This window comes from Tenrec ecaudatus, chromosome 4 (assembly GCF_050624435.1).
Source record: "Tenrec ecaudatus isolate mTenEca1 chromosome 4, mTenEca1.hap1, whole genome shotgun sequence".
In the NCBI taxonomy this organism is placed as follows: Eukaryota; Metazoa; Chordata; class Mammalia; order Afrosoricida; family Tenrecidae; genus Tenrec; species Tenrec ecaudatus.
Window position 1 is genome coordinate 19027052 of NC_134533.1, and position 19176 is coordinate 19046227.

Here is a 19176-nt window from a genome sequence, read left to right on the forward strand (position 1 = left end):
ATGTATATTAAAACAGCATTCTCAGGAATTGAATACATGTGTAAACAAGCATCATAGTGAGGATTGTTTGTCTTCATAAAGGAAACAATCCCAGGAGATAGACATATGCACATGTAGTCTCTGGTAGACCTCTATTTGTGGGTTAAGAATAAGATAATGAAATGTCTTTATAGACAACAACATAAGGATCACATATTTCATCATTTTTGGCAAACTAAATAAAGATTAAATATTTCAATGGGTTTATGGAATTGGGAAATACTTCTCAAATATCAAGCACTTGGTGTTTTTTTGTTGTTTTTGATTATTTATATATATATAGATATATATATAGCAAGTATACTAATAATAGATGTGTGTGTGTGTTTGTGTGTTCTTCAGGAGTGAGTTAACTTTGATATCAGGGGTGTGATTATGGCTATTTGAATTATATGTTTTCCTTTAAATCTTACCCTACACTATACACCACTCTATAGCTAAAAGTTGTCCGTTAAAATGCCAATCGTTTGCATTACCTATCTTGCACTTTACTTAAAATATTCTTATATAACTTTAATGTGAATTTAGTTAAAATATACACCCTCTCTTAGAGTCATTCACACTAACAAACAAACTAAAGGAAGAAACAAACAAAAACACTCACTACCACGGAGTTGATGCCAACTCACAATGGCCCTATGGAAGTAAGTAGAACTGCTTCTGTGAGTTTCCAAGACTAATTGTTGAAGAGTAGAAAGCTCTTCTCCCTCAGAGAAGCTGATAGTTTTGAACTTCTGACCTTAAGGATCACAGCCCAATGCAAAACCACTGTACCACCAGACCTCCATTAGTTAACATATGCTTGCTAATATTTTGTAACAAATTACTTATTTTATCATGGAAGAATCTATGATGGTGAGAAAAAAATTCATCAATTTAAGATGAATGAGGCACAATCATTGTTTGCACAGAGTGAAATTCTACTAAAGAAAAATTCCATTTGGATAAAGGATTCCTTTAGTTTAAAGAAAACGTTTAACTAAATCACTTAAGACCATAGGGACAAAATACATGGATGAGATAAACATGTGTAGATTTCTAGATTTATATTAAATCCTTTAATACATTAAGAAGCCATGCTAATTCTCTCTTATGTGACATATGCATAGTACTAATGAAGAAAAATAAAAATATACATTTAATTAACAATTAGTATATGCATATAATTAATAAACTACAAAATTCAAACTAAAATACCAGAGAAGATAGAAGTATGGTAGATTAAGGTAATGTCATTAATAGTCTGAAATGAAGCCACTTACAATGCTGTCCCAATAGTTTCTTAATAAGAAATTATGAAATAAACAGAAAAATAAATGATTATATTATTAAATTATACAAATATTAGAGGGGAAATTAATTGTCCCATTTATATATTACTTCAGCCTTGGTGGCATAGTGACTTACGGGTTGGGCTGCTAGCCCCAAAGTCAGCAGTTCACACCCACCATCCACTCTATAGAAGAAAGATGAGTCCAGCTCCACCATAAATATACACCATCTGGAAAACCCAGAGGTGGCAGTTCTATTCTGTCCCAATGTGTCAGACTATAAGTCAAAATTGAGTCACTGACAGTTTGCTTTATCTATCTATCTATTTATTTATTTGTTTTATGTAAGGTCATGAGTTTCTGATCTCTAACTTGTCCTAGTGCACATTTATTGCTTGTGTCAGAAATAATGAATTGGGTATTAGTTGATACTGTGATTAGTAAATTTCATATTTTAAATAAATCTAATAAAATCAGCAAAAATATTGCTTAGTTGTAAATGATAAAAGGCTGAATAATATTTAAGGAATAATCTGGAAAGTACTGATTTTTCTTAAAAGTGAGAAAAGATGAAAAGATTTCTCTCATCAGCACTGGAGGTTTTTGGAAGGCACAAAGTTATTTTTCATACTTTACTGATTATTTAACTTTTATTTTATAAAGCTATACTTTGATCTCATGTGATATAAAGTACTAGATTTCACACAAAAATGATTCAAAACCCTAATACTTTGCAATTACTTTGCTACAGAATATTGACGGAGTCTTTCAGATGGAACAGAAACATTCTGAATACTGCAAAAATCTGGGAATAGTCTGTCTTCTCACCTCTAATGAAGCCTTATGTCCCCCATGTGCTCACTACCAGGGCTTATGGAGAATGATTTATGGATTTTATTCACCCTTGGAGGTTCTCCTTGAGGAGATGACAAACAATTTGTTAATCATCCCTGACGTATTTGAAAACTTGGCAAACAGCCCTGGGGGATCTGTTAATTGACCAGGACAATTTGTATTCCTGAGTGAAAAAGATTCTACTGATATATTATGTATGCAGATTTATCCGTTTCATAAATACAAGTTTATCTATTTCATACATTCTTATGTTTTAATCTTTGCTAACTTTCCATTTTTATCACAATACACCTGTATTAAAACACTGCATTTCTAAATCGGGTTTATAAATATTTCAAATTTCTTCAGCATTTAATAATGGATGACAAAAACAAGAAGCATTTAAATGTCTTCTTATTGCATTGCTTCATATATTTATATGGCATGAAATTAATGAACAGTGCATATTGAGTTATAATCTGCTGGTTTCTTGTTGACTGTGATGTTAATGTTATCATACATAATTTTTTTCCCTATTGATATCTCTCTTATTTAAAATCGTCGCTCCTTTGAGCATTGATTGTGAATCCAAATAGGATGAAATCCTTGTAACTTCAATCTTTTCTCCATTAATACCGATATTGCTTATTGGTCCAGTTGTTTTCTGCATATGAATGCATATTTGTAGATTTGTTTTTGTATATTTAGATTTAATACATTAAGAAGGCTGTTGTCTTCTATCTTCATTTGTAATTGCTTTATGTAACCTTTCCTTTTAACAAACTCTATGACTCTGTGGGTTAAACAATACCCAGTTCATGATGGGCAGCTCTGGCCTCCTGGTGACTTGGTGGCCAATGGTGAGGCGTTCAGTCTCCACTAAGACCCAGTCACAGACCAACAGCTGTTTTTTTTTAAAGGAGAGTAGTTGTCTACAGGGGATGGCAGGACCTTACTCCAGAATTCCAATGGTGTATACTGTGATTCGCCAATGGGGGCCTGTCAAAATCTCCATACTGCATCGTTATGACTAATAGCTCCATTGGGTCAGCTGGATCATATGGGTCCACTGGCAAAGCAGCTTGCACAGCAGCCTGAACCTGTTGAAGAGCCTGTTCTTATTCTGGGCCCCACGCAATATTGGAGGCCTTTCATGTCACTTGATAAATAGGTCGAAGTAGTACACCTAAGTGAGGGATATGTTGCTTCTCAAAACCAAAGAAGCCCACTAGGCGTGTGCCTTCTGTTTAGGGTTATGTGTGTGTGTGTGTGTGTGTGTGTGTGTGTGTGGCAGGGGACAGAGGTCAGGGGGAAGACAATAGCTTATTCTTCACTTTAGGAAGAAGTTTTTCAACATGTCTACCATTGGAACCTAGAAATTTAATTGATGTGGAGGGTGCCTGAATCTTCATTTGGTTGATTTCTCAACCTCTTGCATGCAGATGTTGTACCAATGAATCTAGCCTTTGATACATCCTCCTTACTGGGCCCAATCAGCATAATACCATCAATATAATGGACTAGTGTGACATTTTGAGCAAGAGACAGGTGATCAAGATTCCTGAGAACTAAATTATGGCACAAGGCAGAAGAGTTGATGTACTCCTGAGGGAGAGTGGTGGATGTATACTGTTGCCCCTGCCAGCTGAAGGCAAACTGCTACTGATACACCTTTGAGACTGGTACTGAGAAGCAGGCATTGGCCAGATCAATATCTGCATACCAAGTACCGGAGAAGTATTCATTTGTTCAAGCAATGAAATCAAACCTGGAATAGCAACAGCAATTGGAGTCACCACCTGGTTAAGGTTATAATAATTCACTGTTATTCTTCAGGAGACATCTGTTTCTTTTTGGGTTTTGTTCCACAGGCCTTACAGGTGAGTTAAACAGGGATGTGGTAGAACTCACTACCCCTTCATGCTTCAAGTCTTTGATGGTGGCACTGATCTCTGCAATCCCTCCAGGAATGTGGACTGCTTTTGGTTTACTATTTTCCTAGGCAATGGCAGTTCTAATGGTGTCCACTTGGCCTTTCTTAGCATGATAGCCCTTATTCCACATTTTAGGGATCCAATATGGGAGTTCTGCCAGTTATTAAGTATGTCTATTCCAACGATGCATTCTAGAACTGGGGAAATAAGCATAGGATGGGTTTGGAGGCCCACTGGACCCACAGTGAGGTGTACCGGAGCTAAAACTCCATTGATAACTTGATCTCCTCATGCCCCCACTCTGACTGGTGGGCCTTCAAAACATTTTGGGTCTCCTGGAATTAGTGTCAGTTCAGAGCCAGGGTCCAGTAATTCCCAAAAAGTTTGATTATTTCTTTTCCCCTGATAAACAGTCACTCTTATGAAAGGCCGCAGGTCCCTTTGGGGAAGGCTATAAGAAAGACTAACAGCATAAAGCTTCGGTGATATAGCAGGGTCCTTCTTCAAAGGGACCTGGCCTTCCCCTCCTTCCAGGGGTTGTGGGTCTGTAAACTGGCTCAGGTCTGCGAATTCATTGAGTGGTCTTGTCTCTATTCTGATGTTCACTTCATCTATCATTCTTTTGTCTGTATAGATCACATAAATATTTAGAAAATTTCCCTTGTATTTCAATCCTAGAGACAACTGTGGCTAAGTAATCAATGCCATAAATCCACAAGACACTGGTTTCTTTGATTATTATGGAAAACTTTCTGTCAATTGAGAAAACTACGTCCATCTTGTCTCTGTGGATTCAGTGCTGACACCTGCCCCCTACCACCACCGGGACCAATCAACCCCATTGTAGGCAAATGTCAGAGTTCACTTATGGCAGGTTCCACTGTTAATCCTGTTAATCCTGATGTACTAAAAATAGCAATTAAGAAATGGTAGAGGCCTACTTCTCAAACTTTCACTTTATGGTTGTGGTGAAAGGTTCTTGGGGCACTCCTTTTTTGGGGTCTATTGGATTATTTTAATAGATCTGTTCCAACATACCAATCTCCCTAAACTTTTGCATGCCTTCTTGCACAGTGTACCATGGTAAATCAGGTACCTCAAGATGGTCTAATCTAGGCCATCTGTCAGCCCATGCTTCAGTGAACCAACCAAATAAGCAACCAGATCCTTTCTTACCCTCTCTTGCTGAGACATTGAAAGAAGAATCTGGGCTTGGGGGCCCCATATCAAGAAACTCAGACTGGTCGAATGTTACATTCCTTGCACCTGTATCCCACACCCTTAGTAACCATTCCCAGGGATATTCCCCAGGCATCTACTTGTACATATTGGAAAACTGGAGCAGAACTTTATGAGTATAGCACACTTTTTCCTGAGTCATCATCTGCCATAACCTCACTTTTAGGAATTTTCTGAGACTTATTTCTAGTTACAGATCTAGAGAGAATAATGCGTGTTCGTGTGTGTGGGGGGGGGGAGCGTTTCTTGGGAGCTCTCAGCGATATCTTGTAAAGCAATGGTACAGATGCAGCCCCACCTGTAATTTCAGCCTGAACAGTTTGGTTAATCTGCTCAAAGTTGGTTTACTGATAGTGGATCGAACCCCTCATATGGGAGGGGTGGATCCTATTGACTGGGGTGGCTTAATCGACTCTAGGGGCTCAATATCCTCCTCTTCTGGATCATCAGCCCTTACGTTTCCATCCTGTGCTTCAGGATTCCAATTCTTTTCTATGAATGCCCTTACTTTAATATCAGACACTGTTTTAGACCTGTAATTCAACTGATGCTGTAATTCAGCTGTCGGATGATGAGACTCTGCATTTGGTTTCCAGCCATGTCGGCTCTATTCCTAGAGGAGAGAAGACTCCTTTGTAGCACATGCAGAAGCCTTTAGGTCTGTTATTCGGCACTTGAGACGTGTGGCCGAGGTCCCGAGATTATCCCTTTCCTTGATCACATTTTCTCATGTGAGGAAGACCAGCCAACCAGCTTCCCTAAACTTTGGATCCTGACAAAACTGCTGGGAAATATCAAGCACACAGCATCCAGAGCCTCTCCCCTCATCAGCACTTCATCTATTGGTGGTGATACTATGGTTATTAGTTTTGCTACTTCCGATCATAGATTAACACCTCCCACTCTAATACTAGTGGCTGACTTATCCGTGCCTTTAGGACTAGAGATAGTATTATCAGTGCTGTTAAACCGAATCAGGGTGGAGAGTCAATTTGAGAAGCCCATTTTCATGATTTTGCTTCTCTAGAACTGCTCTAGAACCAATCTTGTTTCTCTAGATCCCTGTGTTAGGCAGTGTTCTCTAGCAAAACAACACCAGAACATTTATGATTAGCTAGATGATAGATAAGATAGTTTATACAGCACAAAGGAATATACCAGCTAATTATTCCACATAGCAGTACAGAAGGCTCAGTTCAAATCACTTTTATGGAACAGTTACTGTAAAGGAAGTCCTTCAACTCATGAGGGCTGCTGGGTCCAAGATAAAGGAAGCAGACAGGTGAGTCTTCCTGAGATCGATGCAGGCACAGGCTACAAACAGGAGGGCTGGTCACCAACAGTCAGCAGCTCAGGAGCTTAGCAAAGCAGGTCTGTTTGGGATATTAGATATTGAACTCAAGCAATGAAAGACAATCTCAAGCTCAAACAATGTATACACCAGCAGCGTGGAAAAGCAGGTCTCAAAGGAATCTCAAACTCTAGCAAAAGAAGATCCCACAGGTAGTGTAGCTCACAAGCTGAGGCAGAGAACTAGCTAAAGCAGCGGCACACTTGTCCTATCTATTTTAGTCCATGGCAAAACACTGTTGGGAAAAAGAGTTTATGCATGTGTAAGACAATTTATTATACTCTAATACATGAGTTGCTAAAACAGTTTCAAATTTTAAGTGGCTAGACAAGCTGTGAGAGCAAAATATACACCCAACTTTCAGCAACACTTATTTACAAAGACAGAATCATTCCTGGTTAACTAGCATATGAAACAAAAAGGCAGAGGGAGAGTGAAAGCAACAAATATATGTTGGTCCCACATCTCCACATGTTGGTCACTCTCAAAAGCATAGGTCCAAACACACCCCAAATTCAGCAGCTCCTAATTCCCGAACCTTAGAATAGTGATCCTCTGCTTCTTCTCCCACTCGGATATTTCAGTTGAAAGTTCGGGAGAGTATTTCAGTCCCCTAGTTCTGCTACAAGTGAATTTAAACCCTTGTTGGGTTTTCAATTTGGGTTTCTCAGGTGTGGTCCATGAAGTGGGTTGTGTACTTCAAAAGGGTAGCGTTTAATGTCCTTGTTGTCTGTAGCACAGTGAATGCATGGGTCAGCAGAGGCAGGTTAGAAACGAGTCCAAAAGTAACCAGCTAGGAATGTGATATTGAGCGTATTCCTTGTGGGGTCTGCATAGGTGATGCTAAGTGTTTTCTTTAATGGTGAGGTACGACGCCCAGTTAACTCGCTTTAGGTATTGTAACCGTTTTCTTCTTCTCCAATGCAGGCATCCTCTGCTTCCTCTTGATCTGATTTCCCAGTAAAGCTCCTTAATTATTCGTGTAGGGTTGCCTATTAATTTGGGATGACCGTAGAATACGGTTCTATGGCAGGAATTATTTGATCCTCTCGGTTTTCCCACAATACAGGAATCTGACCCCATCTACAGTGAGGCCACCCCTGGTGACATGAATTTTAAAGACACAATAGCTTTTAGAGATCGACAGTTTTTAACTTCACATGACGCTATTGAGGACCTACAACACTGCTAATGTGTATCAATAGCTTCTTCCAATTTGTTACTGAGTATAATTTTATGTTATGAATATACGTCAGCTTATTTAGCCATTAACCAACAGAAGGATATTTGAAGTTGTTACCAGTTTTTAGTTATTATTATAAATTGTGTGAATTTTTTGTAGTTTATTGTATAAATATAATTTTTTTAGTCTTCTGGGATAAGTTTCTAGGTTTGTTTTGTTAGTTGTAATATTGACAAACTGCAGCTTATCGATTAAATTTTTGTTTATTTATTTCCATGTAGCAATAATTTATTATTTTATTGAATGGTATTAACTAAGTTGCACATACAGCAATGTATTTATTTATTCTCAATTAATGGAATATTTGGGTTGTTTCTTGTTTTTGACTTAAAAATAAAGGTACTATGAACATTTGTGCAGAAGCCTTTAAAACAATACTATTATATATTTTGAATAATTTACTTATCAGAAAATGACTAAATTTTATGGTACATTGTAAATATATCAATATTTTTAAGACAACAATGCTCAAAAATTATCTTTAAAAGTATTTACACCATTTTTATTTCTTACTATCAGTTTAAATGTTTATTTCTTTTACATATTAACTAATCACTTGATATATTGATAGGTATATAATGTTATGTCATTAATATTTAACTTGAACTTTCAATAATAAATAATAATGCTGCACATTTTTACCTGCTTGTTTGTGAGTTTTGTGTTCTTTGCATAGGTATTGTTCACTTTTATTTTTGCAGATGGACTTATATATATCGTATATGGCAATAATTTAAGATACTTTATTTGAAAATACCTCTAAATTATAATTTATGACCATAAAATTTATTTTTATAAATAATATTTTAATATTTGATATATTCCAATTTATTTAAAAGGAATGCTTATTTATCTTTTAAATTCTAGAACTCTATTCCAGATCTTAGTATATTTTTTACATTATAAATCATGCTCTCTATAAAAAATGTTTTACTTCTGTGTTAGTCTGGGTAGAATAAAGAAACAAATTCAGACATTCATATGTGTGTAAGAAAGGGATTTCTATACAAGAGCAATTGAATATTGAGAAAACATCCCCTCCCAGTCCAGATCCAGTCCATAAGTCTGATATTAGTCCATATATCTGATACTAATCTATAAATTTCTCTTCAGACTAATGAAATACATGCAATGATGCCGAATGCAGAAAGATTACAAGCCAATGGATGGAAAGTCTTGTGGATCCAGTGGCAGTAGAAGCATCTTAGTGCTGGTAGGGGTCTCCACATGGTTCCTCCAGCCCAGGGCTCTGGCTGCAACAGTGTTGTTCTTTCTATCAGGCTCCTCCTCAGTAATGTCTCAGACAGAGTGAGTCTGTGTCCTACCTCCAGTGAGCTATTTATCTCTTTAGCACTTCCACATGAGGTCATCAAGCTGCGACCTGATTGACAGGCTAAACTCCAGCCCTTCATTCTTAAATCTCAAACTGACAAGAGATTATGTAACTCACACCTTCTTTCTTTTCAAACTTGATACGATTTTTTGTAAAAGTTCTATTATTATTGCCCAGTGTGTTGGCTTGAACATCCACAAATTTGTCCAATAGCTTTGATAAGAGTACATTTACTTTTTTGTTTCTGGTCTTACTAAGAATGTATTTTAGCTGTCACTGTTACGATAATAGCACCAGTGAACTGTGTATGAATATCCTCAGTTTGAGGAAGAATCATTTTGATTCCATTTTGGTCAAAGTACCATCATAAATATAATGTGGCATTTAAGATGTAATCCTACATTTATTTTTATGGCATTGTTTTCAATATTTTAGTGTGTTGATTTCCATTATTGTGTAATTTATGATTTAGGTGATAAGTTATTGAGGAAATCAGGTTCTGTTCAACACTTCATACTGATTGTATTTCATGCCATGTACTGTGACCTTCACAATGAAACCACACTCATAGCATTTTCTCCCTGTAGTTTCTATTTCCATTGTGGCTTCTTTCTTATTCCTTTCTTGAGTGAGCAAATGCTGCTTTTTTGATCTTGTATAGGTAAGTGTCCATAGGAGAAGGTTCCTGCCCTGTATTATTGTTCACCATATGGATTTGTCTACCATTTGGTTAAAAGTTGTGCTGAGATGTGTTCAGTTTTATCTTGAACTCTGCCTAAGGACCATAATATCAGGGGTCTACTGTCTCTAACTAACCAGTAAGCATGATCACTTTGCCTTTTGATAATAATAACAATAATGTTGACAGACCAGTCATGCACTCCTGGTGCATGTTTAATTTGGCATAGTATTCTAGTTGAATCGTTAAGGCTCAATTCCTTGCATATTGTTTAGATTTTTCACATGTATGCTCTGCTGCTTTCTTTTAATGCCTTTGTCTGTGTTTGACATCAGAGTAAGACTATACTTAGAATAGAAAAGGGGATATATACCTTTCTCTTCATTTTTTGAATCATGCTGCTGCTGGAGAACAAAAGCCAGAAGAACAAACAGGTCTCTCTTAGAAGAAATACCACGAGAATGCTCCTCAGAGGTGAGGATGGCAAGACATTGCTGCATGTACTTTGGGCAGCTGATTAGGTTCCAGAGAAAGACATCCTGCTTGGTGAAGTAGAGTGACAAAGAAAAAGAAGAGGACCCTCACTGAGATGACTGACACAGACTCCAAAAAATAAGTTTAACCATAATATTTGTGTTTTTGTGTGTACAGAGGGTCACCTTGAGCTAGAACCAACTTGATGGCACTGTACAACAATTTCAGTTTTGTGCAAGAATATGTGTAGAATTGGTTAATTCTTTCAAATAAACATTTAACCAAACTTCCAAATCCAGCCATTTGAACCTGCTTGGAAGTATGGAATATTTTAAATATAAATTCACATACTGACATCTTCTTCATTAATATTTTTATGTGGTTTCTAGATTTCACATTTCTGGAAATATACTCATAGGCCTCTTTGTGTGGCTCTAACCCGAATGCCAGATGGAGCTGTATTCTAAATACACAGCCATAGTGAACAAAGTCTACATTTCATTATGATTTTTAAAATGTTTTAAAAACGAAATTGCATGGAGAAATTTTAGGGAATGTGGAACAACTATGTTCAGAAATTGATCACAGCAAATATATCACTAGAAATATAGTGTGATTAAAAGTAAGCTTTTCTTTCTTTTCAGTTGGTAACCAAAAGGATAAATTGGAACAAAAAATTCTGATAAAAATATAGTACATACATTAATCAAATTTGAAAATATGTAACCAAATAAGACAACAATCCTCATTCATCATACCACAGTCTTCTTATAAAACGATTCAAGCGCATATAGCAAGCAGATTTTGCATAAGAGCAATTATTATTTTTCAGGAAGATAAGGATGACATTTTGCTAGACAAAAGCAAGCAAATAGGAACCAGAATAAATCCAATAAGGAAAAAAAGCACAAAATCTCTCTGATTGACTCCAGCAATTTATTTTACATACACTTATATATACAAAATGGAATGATTTAGAATCAAACCAGTGGTTGAGTTGATCCTGTTCAGCTAATCATTTTATTTTATCACTGTTTATATTACCTTTACAATATAATAATAGTGAACTCTTAATGAAACAGACTAGAGTCCATATATGAAAATAGAGTCACTGATTATGAAAGAGAATTATTTCAGGAATCATTGGAAAAACCTCAAGGACGAGTACTTTGAAATCGCATCACTACTCTGCACCTTCTTGCCATTCAGGCTAACTAACCCTATGTAAGTATGAGAACAGAAACAGAAAAAATATACATTCCTGTGTATATGTACACCCACAATTTTGGCTATTTTTCCAAATAGATAGGGAAAACACCAGATATTTAGAAGTCCTGCTGAAGTTAGTCTGATTCCCTATTCCAGTTTAAAAAAAAAAAAAAAAACCTTCACTCTTTCATTCTATTTTTTTTTTAAGCAAAAGGGAAGAAATTTATTGGAGCCCATACGGGAAACCCTAGGGGGAACCAGCATACCCTACTGTGTAGGCATGCCCAGCAAAGAGACATACCATTCACTGTACCCCCCATGTTCCATAGGGACTCCCTTGAACCAAGCCCCCAAACCTCAGGACTGGCTAAGGGTGGGGATGTTGACACCCAGAATGAACCTCTTATCCCCGTGTTGCAGGGGCTGGATTGAGCTGGTATTTATTTTATTCTAAACTCTCATACACAATCTAATATGCTGCAAAATTTCTTAATTATTTCTCTTTAAGGAAGCACAGGGTAACGAAGTTTGGGTTGCTAACTAATAGGTCAGGGGTTACTATCCAACAGTTTTTCTGTGGGAAGAATATAAAACAGATCTTAAAAACCCTACGGAAAAATTCTGCTCTGTCTTAAAAGGTCATTATGAGTCATAAACTAAATGCTCAGCAGTAAACGTGGGGTTTTGTCATTCCTTACAGCACCTTTCTAGCTAAAGGAAAATAACATGTTTTACCGTTTTATTTATTAATTTATTTATACCATTTATATACATATTGAAATAATTGGTGCTTTTATGCATGTTTGCCCCTTTGGAAGCAGACAGAAAAGAATTTAAGGTCCATAATGTAATTTATATGGATTACATGCATTAGTGAATTATAAGAACACTTACTGTGTAATTGTCCCAAAGTTCTATGTACGGCATATTTTACATCTTTGTTCCTCAAACTATAGATCAAAGGATTCAACATGGGGATGACCAGGGTGTAAAATAGGGAAGCCACTTTATCAGTACCAGAGGAATGACTGGACTTGGGTTGCATATACATAAAGATTAAGGTCCCATAGAACACTACCACCACTGTCAGGTGGGATCCGCAGGTGGAGAAGGCCTTGTGCCTGCCGTCTGCTGAGTTCATCCTGAGAACGGTTCTAACAATGAGCAGGTAAGAAATAAGAATTATTAGAAGGGATGAAATAAAATCAAAAGCTGCTAAGAGGAGAATGATCACCTCAATTTCATGTGTATTTGAGCAGAGCAAAGATAACAAGGGTAAACCATCACAGTAGAAATGACTGATGACATTGTAGCCACAGAAAGGTGAGTTGAAAATGTTTGTGGAGACAAGAAGAGAAACACATGTGCTGTAGAGATAGGTAATTGCCACCAGCACATAACATAGCCTATCTGACACGATTACCATGTAGAGCAGAGGGTTACAGATGGCCACGTAGCGGTCATAAGACATTGCTGTCAGTATGAAGAGCTCACTAGTTATGAACAAAATGAAGCAAGTTAGCTGGATAGCACAAAAATAAAAAGAGATCGTGTTTTTTTCCATGACAAAATTGGCTAACATTTTGGGTCCCACGGTTGTTGAGTAGCCAAGATCAGTGATAGCCAAGTGTCTGAGAAAAAAATACATGGGTGTTTGTAGCTTGGAATCCATCTTGGTGAGGATGATCATGCCCAAGTTGCCCACCGCTGAAATCATGTAGATGATGAGGAACAGCCCGAACAAGGGAGCCTGCAGCTCAGGGCGCTCTGTGATTCCCATCAGGATGAATTCATCCACCATTGTCAGATTGTGTTTGTCCATTTAGATTTATCAGGAATCCTGTGCTGGAGAGAGGAATTAACAAAGTCAATAGATTTCTTGTAGTGTCATAGATCTTTACTGTACAAGGCCAGAATACTAACTTAATAAAATAAATGCACGCTTCTGAGTATTGATATTAGGAAGTGAATGCACCTGCCATGAATAAAGCCTGAGGTTATAAAGTGAGACTTCAGTGGAAGAAGGGATAAAGAAAGATTTAACTGGTTATCAACATAGGAAAATTTGCTTCCAAGAACATTTGTTAATATCTGGGGAAGCTAGAGTAGCGTACAACTGCTGGGATTAAAAAAAAATGTCTATTACATATAGGGCAACTCTCCACAATAACACATTTTCCAGATTAAAATAAGAGGAGAGTAGAGAACCCTCACTGTATATATTGATATGAATATTCATATAAATTTTTAGGTGTTAGTTTTATGGATGGTTATTAAACTTTCTGCTTCTCTTTATAACATGTCAATTACATGACACAAAATTAGAATATATACCACTTACATTATTAAAATGTCAGAGCACAACATTCTAAAATGTGTGGAAATATTTAAAGTATCTTACTTGAAAATATAGTCTCTGAAAGCTTTTGTTCCCTAGATGGTACATACTGAAAATCATAGTTGATAGATACTGAACATATGCATTTCCAAATTTACTCTATTGGACAGTGGTAGTGATTTTTCGTAATTAAAAAGAAAATGTATCCAGGATGCAAATCTATGAACATACAATCTTTGGTAGCCCTCCACTTATGGGTTAAAAATAAGACACCTTAATCTTTTATCTACATCTGCAAAGCAAAAGCTTATTTCCAACATCGTTGGAAAAATAAATGGAGATTAAATATTTCAGTGAATTTATGAGTTTCGTAAATAGTTCTCCAATATCAAGAATACAGTATTTTTGTTGTTTTTAAAGTAATAATAGTAAATTACATGAAAGGAATTTCCAATATGTATGAATAAACAAATAATTCTAGTGGGAATTAATTTCAAAGTCAGTGCTACGCTAATGACTACATTGAGTATTGAGTTTCCTATGTAACTGACCTGAACCATTTCCTATCCCATTCTCAACTAAAATTGGTCAGGTTTTTGGATTCTGTGTCATCTGATGAAAACATTTTAATGTAAACTGACTTCAATGTAAATTTACTTAAAATATGTCCTCCTCTAAGGGTGTTCTCATTCTAATTCACACACATGTACTAAAAGGTTTATAAAAATCAGACTGGCGTGAAGAATCTATGTTAGTGAGAGGAAATTTAAGCAAAGTAAGATCACTGTCGTTGACTGTATCTAATGATGTTTAATTTTTAAAATTCCATTGAGACAAAGAGTTCTTCCAGTATAAAAAATAGATTAAAATCACTTCATTACTCAGGAAAATAGAGACAAAAATACATTAATGATACGTGGATTGCTAGATTTTGTTTAAAATAATTCTCTGCATTGAGGACCCAAGGTGCATCTATGTGCCACTGTATAGTTCATTATATATATATATATATATATATATATATATATATATATATATATATATATATATATATATATATATATATATATATATATATATAATGAACTATAACCATACATTTAAAATAAAATGGCAGAGAAGTATGAGGATGGCAGGTTAAGGTATAGTACTTACTCATTTGAAGCAACCTTATTTACAATGAAAATAGCAGTTCCAGGAGCCTGATGGATTGACACAGTGGCTGCATCAATGGGGTCAGGCATGGGAACCATTTTGAAGAGGGCACAGATCCATGCAGGGCTTTGTTCTGTTGTGCACAGGGTCTCTATGGCTCAGAACCTACTTGATGGTACCCAACAATAACAACAACAGAACCTCTCAGTTAGGAATAAAGAAAAAAATAGAAAAGTAAATATTATCTTATTAAATTATAAAGTAACAGGGAAATGCACTGTCTCATATTAATCAATGTTCATAATTTTGTAATCTTTGATATCTTATTTATTTCCTATGTATTTACATTGCTTATGTCAGAAATTCTGCATTGCATACCAGTAGACTAATTTTTGTTTTATAAAACTATATTTTTTGTAAAAGAAATGAAGACAATCAGTAGAGAAATCCTATTTACAGGCAATATTGAATACTAGGATGCACTCTGAACTAATTCAAAATCCTAATATTTTGCAGTTACATTTTCATTGGTGAGAACTTGCAAACAATACTGACATATTTTCAATGCTGGAAAATTATGACAATAATCTAACTTTTTACCTGAAATGAAGCCTTGGTCTTGCCACCCCTGTGAGCTTATTAACATGGGATGTGCAGAACAATTATGTTTTGATTTTTTTATACTCTTGGAGTTTCTCCCCAAGGAGATGACAAACAAATTCACAAATTATCCCTAAATACTGGAGCATTTAGTAAAATACCTAGAGGTTGTGTTAATTGCCCAGGACATTTTGTATCCACTAGTGAACATAGTTTTCTTTATGTACTATGTATGCTTGTCAGTAAAATCACAAAATGTGTGTCTTAGAGTTGCATCATCTCAGTCTCACATACGTATTCAATCTATATGTGGAACAATTAATCAGAGAAGCTCCTCTATAGAAAGAAGAATGTGGCATCAGAATTGGAGGGAAACTTACAAACAACTTGTGACACAACCTTGCTTGGTGTGAAGAATACTTGAAGCATTCACTGATGAAGATGAAGGTTGGCTGGCAGCTCTCAATGTGGATTACAACCGAAGGTCAAGAAAACCTAACTCCTTACAACTGCAGCAACAGGTGACATGATGATAAATGGAGAAATGATTCAAGTTGTCAAGGACTTCATCTTGCTCAGATCCACAGTCACTTCTCATGGGAACAGCAGTCAAGAAAGCAAAGGATGCATTACTTTGGGTAAACTGGCTGCACAACACTTCTTCAATGGGCTGAAAAGAATGGCTGAATTTGTCAGGAGAACCAAGATGAGTTACACTAGGTAAATCTGTTGCACAAGATGTCTTTTGAGTATTGAAAATCAAGGTTGCAACTTTGAGAATCAAAGTGTACTTGACCCAAGACATAGTATTTTCATTGGTCTCAAATGCATGGGCAAGTTGGACATTGAACAAGAAAGACCGAAGAAGAATCGATTCATTTGAATTATGGTGCCGTGGAGAATATTGAAGGCACCATGGATTGCCGAAAGAACAACCACCATGTATGACTTGGAAGAAATACACCTAGAATGCTCTTAAGGAACAAGTATGGCAAGACTTTATGCCAGGTATTTTGGGCATGTTATCAGGACAGACCAGTCCCTGGAGAGAGAGGTCATGCTTGGTAGACGAGGGGCAGCAGAAAAAGAGGAGGACTCTTGACAAGGTTGGTTGACACATTGGCTACAGCAACGGGCTCAAAACAAGTAATCATTGTGAGGATGGTGTAGGGCTGGGCTGTGGTCTCTCCTGCTGTGAGTGCTTGGTTCCGGCCCATAGCTACCTCAGGCACCACAGAATGAAACCCGGCAAGGTATTTTGTCATCCTCACAATTGTTCCTGTGCTTCAGTTCACTGTTGCAGCCACTGTGTCAGTCCATCTCCCCGAGGGTCTTCTTTTCTGTTCCTGTTCCTGCCCCTCTACTTCAGCGAACATGATGTCCTTATCAGGTTCTCCGTCTTTGGCATGCCCTGATTGATTTTGGCTTTTCAGTTTCTACACAAAGAATTAGTTGAATTTCCATTGAAATTGCATTAATCTACAAATAAACTTGTATAAATTTGAGACATTTACAATACCGAGTATCCTGACTCATAAATATCTTGGTCTTTTAATTAATGTTCTCTGTTTTACCTCTCTAGGCTCAAATATCCACTGCAATGGCTAAACTGAACTCATAGACAAAATTCATGAATAAAGACTTTATTAAGAAAGTTAACAAGGTGTAATGACCATGAACCATGCTTAGGGTAAAGTTGTTTATCAGAACATTTTACAAAGTTATTTCAAGTCTGTTAATAAATAAATGCCCAGGGGTATACAGCTCCACTGTAAACCTCAACTGGAAGTCAGGCAGCTCAGGCTCCTTGAGTCAGCAAACCCGTGACCACAGGCAAGCCGCTCCAGTAAACCTCCACTGGAGGGCGCTCAGCTCTGCTTTTGTGGCTCAGCAAATCCATCTTCTCCTGTGAAGTGCCTGGAGGCAGCCCATTTCACAGGGGAAGAGCCTACACAAAAGCATACAGCTACATTTGCTCCAAGGGTTAGGGAATCCATCCCTCTGCTCCACAATCTGGATCATGGTTCTCCTGTTGTTCTGTTAGGCAGCTTAGCCTAGGGAATTGGGAAGTCCGTTTACGCATGCTCAGGAGAGCCAGCATAGGAAAGCTGGATTTTCCCGCCAGTGGGCTCCGATGGGTGTTACACCTGGAGCAGCCCACCTGGGCCAGGTGGTAGCAATTCAGCCAATGGGAGCAACCTGGGGTCGTTCACCACACCTCCCCCGGGAACACTTGAAAAGGCAGGGACCGGAAGGGAGAGGGGCTTGGCTTGCTTGGGCGTCTGGTCATCTTCTTGGGAGGAGAGAGATCCTTGCGTGACCTGGGGCAGTCTCTGCCAGGCCGCATGGTCAAAGGAATCCTATGGGTGCCGCGTAAAACCTGAAACTTCTTTTAACTCTCATTAAATTCACGAGCCGAGCTTCGGCGTGAAATCTTTCTCGCGCAGAGCCAAGGACCAAGGCTGAAATCTAGTCCCGGAGAGAGAGAGACCTAACAGTTCCTTTGACTGTCTTCTGGATCCAAGAAGTTCACGATGTAGGGATCTACTGTCCATCCAGAGGTCTGCGCTTTGGCTCTTGCTGGTAATGAGCTACTTCATTCTGCTTCTTGCAGGGTTCATTTTATACACAGCAGGATGGCATTTCAGGGCATGCTGTTTGCAATTACTCACAGGTGAAGTCTATCTGTGTTGTGCTCACCTTTTGACGAGGCCCATGCAGGAAACGCTGTTAGGTGGGAATTAGAGACTTTGACTAGAAGAGCCCATATTAAATAATTCATCCCCTCAGCAAACATGCCTTACCCCACCACGAGTTCAGTTTTTAATTTATTTAACAAGGTTTCCAGTGTAAACTATCTTCCCCAAGGTAGCCACATGCTTCATTTGCTCCTCTCAAATATGTGACTGAATGTCATCTTCTCATAGACTTTCCCCTGCAGACCTTTATTAAAATTTTCTGCATACTTTCCTACTTCGTTTTTATATTATTCAATACCTCCTATTATATGAGATAAACTACTTTTCTTCCTGTCTGTTTTTCATCCTCCTATAATAATGTATTATAAAATAAGTGACACTCATTATTTCATGTAAAATGTGTACTTACTATAAAGAATGAGTTTATTAGCATAATATGAATCAATCATCTCTCTCTATGCTTTTACTGTGCTGAGTACTATAAACCAGATAATGAATGGGATATATGGTTTCTGCCTTCATAAAGATAGAAAATCAATGAAAGAAACATATGAAAGAGGATACATTTGAGACTATGTTATGATGTGCCTAATCTAGACTTGACACCAAATATAAATTGAAACCTGATAAATTCTAGTTTTAAATTTTAAAAAATTCTTATCTTTCTATACTTAAAATAATGTATTCTATTCATTCCTCTGGAGACAAACAGTGTAAGGCTATAGAAAGGTCAAATGTATCACCTTGAATCACATACACTTATATACAAATGTTGCTA

At 37.1% G+C, this 19176-nt stretch overlaps 1 protein-coding gene across 1 annotated transcript; it reads right to left on the bottom strand.

The window, feature by feature from the left end:
- Nucleotides 1-6513: 6513 nt before the first annotated feature.
- LOC142446413 (olfactory receptor 8K3-like) lies at nt 6514-13428 on the bottom strand. Its single transcript, XM_075548164.1, has 2 exons — nt 12529-13428; nt 6514-6558 (listed from the first exon to the last, which is right to left on the bottom strand). Exons 1-2 carry the CDS (start codon nt 13426-13428, stop codon nt 6514-6516), a joined length of 945 nt encoding a protein of 314 aa, XP_075404279.1.
- Between the last annotated feature and the right edge of the window lie 5748 nt (nt 13429-19176).

Coding starts and splice junctions, on each gene's coding strand:
- LOC142446413 (XM_075548164.1), bottom strand. CDS start 13,428: ATGGACAAACACAATCTGACAATGGTGGATGAATTCATCCTGATGGGA. Junction 6,559..12,528: donor ACAAAGATGTAAAATATGCC/GTACATAGAACT, acceptor AGCCCTCATGAG/TTGAAGGACTTCCTTTACAG.